The 3020-nt window shown below is 49.2% G+C and overlaps 1 protein-coding gene across 1 annotated transcript in view; it reads left to right on the forward strand.

The window, feature by feature from the left end:
- Positions 1-1908: 1908 nt before the first annotated feature.
- Positions 1909-3020, forward strand: part of hs3st3l (heparan sulfate (glucosamine) 3-O-sulfotransferase 3-like) — a 13651-nt gene continuing 12539 nt past the window's right edge. The window contains exon 1 of the mRNA XM_030341084.1: positions 1909-2799. Coding sequence (XP_030196944.1) covers positions 2270-2799 — 530 coding nt within the window. The 5' untranslated portion in view covers positions 1909-2269. The remainder of the gene's footprint in view (positions 2800-3020) is intronic.

A 3020-nucleotide genomic window follows, 5' to 3' on the forward strand; every position in this document is an offset into this window, starting at 1 on the left:
ATACACCAAGAATGTGTGTTGACAAGTTTTGCAACGATTTTTCAAAACGTGAGCACAGAGATTTTGGAAGGATTTTGTAAAGAGTTTGTAAATATGTGGGAAATAGGGCTGAGTGAGACAAAAGCAGAATGGGAGGGTGGAACTCTTTTGTTCAACTGATTCTAATTGTTTTTTAAACAATTGCCCTGTTTATGCAAGTGTGTCAATGCCTTAACTGTCTAGACCGTTATCTTACTAAACTGAGAATAAAGAGCTGATATTGATGTGCTGTGTTTTTTTTCTTCATAATCTTTTTTGCATTCTTCAACCCTGCAATTTTACGACCTGCATGGGTCACATCTGCTGTGGTATAATGACACTGGTAGGCCAAATGGAAAGTGTGTGCGCGTCAGTGGGTGTGTGTGTCAGTGGGTGTGTGTGTGTGTGTTTGTGAGAGAGCTAGAGAGAGAGAGAGAGAGAGAGAGAGAGAGAGAGAGAGAGAGAGAGAGAGAGAGAGAGAGAGAGGGAGAGAGAGAGAGAGAGAGGGAGAGAGAGAGAGAGAGAGAGAGAGAGAGAGAGAGAGAGAGAGAGAGAGAGAGAGACTGTCTGTGTGTGAGAGAGAGAGGGACAAAGTAATGAGTCTCTGATGAGCCATTTCACCTCCTTGTACAACAATAAAAAAGCAAACATCTCCTTCTCTAACCTGGAAGTCTATTGCTTCAGCATTGACCACATGCACAACACCACCCCTGACCCCATCCAGAACAACTACACCCAACACCAGCCAGACCTGGACCCAACCCAGAACAACTACACCAACACCAACCACGCCCTCACCCCACCCAGAACAACTACACCAACACCAACCCCCGACCCAAACCCAGGACATCTACAGCCAATACCAGCCAGTCCCCGACCCCACCCAGAACCACTACTCACCCTGACCCCGCCCTTAACAACTAAACGCCTCGACCCCACCCAGTACAACTACACACCTCGACCCCACACAGAACCACTACACACGGGGGTCCAGGACGAAGCGGTGGTCCTTCAGGAGAGACGATGCGTAGAGAGGAGTTGGCAGCTGCAGAACGTAGACTAATACCGTCTGGCCACTAAACCAATTAAGTGATCAGAGTCTAAGGGTTAAGGAGACGGGACCGGGTGTGATAAACACAAAACCTGCACAACTTCCTCCTAAGTACCTCGTTGGCCTCGTTCTGCTGTTAGAAAAGTAGATGGATACATCGATTTGGGTTCTATTGCTGTGTTTATCAGGGGTAAGATGAAGTGAAAACCATTAAGACAACAGCAGAGTAGAACATCAGCCGAATTAATCAGAGACATTAAATGAAACGCGTGTGATATAATAATCTCTGTGATGGGGCACGGTGCACCATCTGCCGTCTCTTCACGTGCACTATTACTACAGACTGGATCCATCACAATTTAACCATTTATATATATATTTAACCATTTGTACACCCGGAACCTGTATAAATTGTTAAATTGTGATGGTTCCCATCTGTAGTATATATATATATATATATATATATATATATATATATATATATATATATATATATATATATATATATATATATATATATAGATAGACGGATAGAAAGATAGATAGATAGAGAGAAAGAGAGATAGAGATAGTGCGTGTGTGTATGTGTGTGTGTGCGCGTTTGTCTGTCTGTCTGTGAGATAGACAGAGCGAGAGAGACGCAGAGGGAGAGAGGGAGGGAGGGAGGGAGAGAGAGAGAGAGAGAGAGAGAGAGAGAGAGAGAGAGAGAGAGAGAGAGAGAGAGAGAGAGAGAGAGAGAGAGAGAGAGAGAGAGAGAGAGAGAGAGAGAGAGAGAGAGAGAGAGAGAGAGAGAGAGAGAGAGAGAGAGAGAGAGAGAGAGAGAGAGAGAGAGAGAGAGAGAGAGAGAGAGAGAACCCCCACGAGAGCCCTGAGTAGTTTTCAAAATAATCCCGTGGCGAGAGACAGCTCGGATATTAAAGCTGTAGATCTATCCTCTGGTCCACGCGTCGCGGGTGTTAGGGGGTGTGTGTTTGTCCTGGCTGGATGTCCGGTGAAACTCATCCTTTTGATGGCTCCGGGAATTTGGACACGCCACGGGAGGCAACATTTGGATAAACTCGCGCACGGAAATCTGCTCACGGTAAAAGTTCTTAACGGGTTGTGTTTGGAGGAATAACTGCCGTCGAGTCTTCACGGCGACCAGACAAGTTATGTGAAGTGAGATGATGGCATGGCCTCTTTTCCATGGAGATCTGAGGGATGGCCGCTTTTCATCATCACCACCACCACCACCACCACCACCATCACCCACTTCATCAACAGCACCCGAGCGCGGACCTGCGTAGGGTCCTGCACCGGCTCCTGATCATGTCATCCATGGGCATCCTCTGCTTCTCCCTCATCTACCTGCTGACCGGCTGCTGCGAGTCGGAGTTGACCGAGAGTCCCGCAGTCAGGTCCCCCGCGTCCGACGACCACCTCGGGTCCGGCTGGCTCCAGGTGCGGAACGGAACGGTGTACACCCGGAACCTCGCCGCGGAGATCAAGACTGATACGATCGTCGGTCTGGCCGAACCGAGTGCCGCTGGTTCCGCCGGACCCCCGGAGACCAACTTGACCAAGGACTGGACCGCCACGCGCCGGCTGCCCCAGGCGATGATCATTGGGGTGAAGAAGGGAGGCACCAGGGCGCTGCTGGAGTTCCTCCGCCTGCACCCTGACATCCGCGCCCTGGGGTCGGAGCCCCACTTCTTCGACAGGCATTACGCACGGGGCTTGGACTGGTACAGGTACGCTTTGACGCACACGCTCAGCCAAACTAATTTCGGATTTTTGAGTGTTGCAGCACGTGTTGTTTAATTGTGGAATTTTGTTTGAGGTGATTGTTGTTTTGGTACCATGCATACCATGACGCACCTCACCGGGTATAGGGACGTCCCGGGGAGAGTTGGTGACAGATACGCGGTGCCATCTGTTCATGCCAATCTGGGCATGTGCAAATGTGTGCATA

Source organism: Gadus morhua, chromosome 18 (genome assembly GCF_902167405.1).
Source record: "Gadus morhua chromosome 18, gadMor3.0, whole genome shotgun sequence".
Classification (NCBI taxonomy): domain Eukaryota; kingdom Metazoa; phylum Chordata; class Actinopteri; order Gadiformes; family Gadidae; genus Gadus; species Gadus morhua.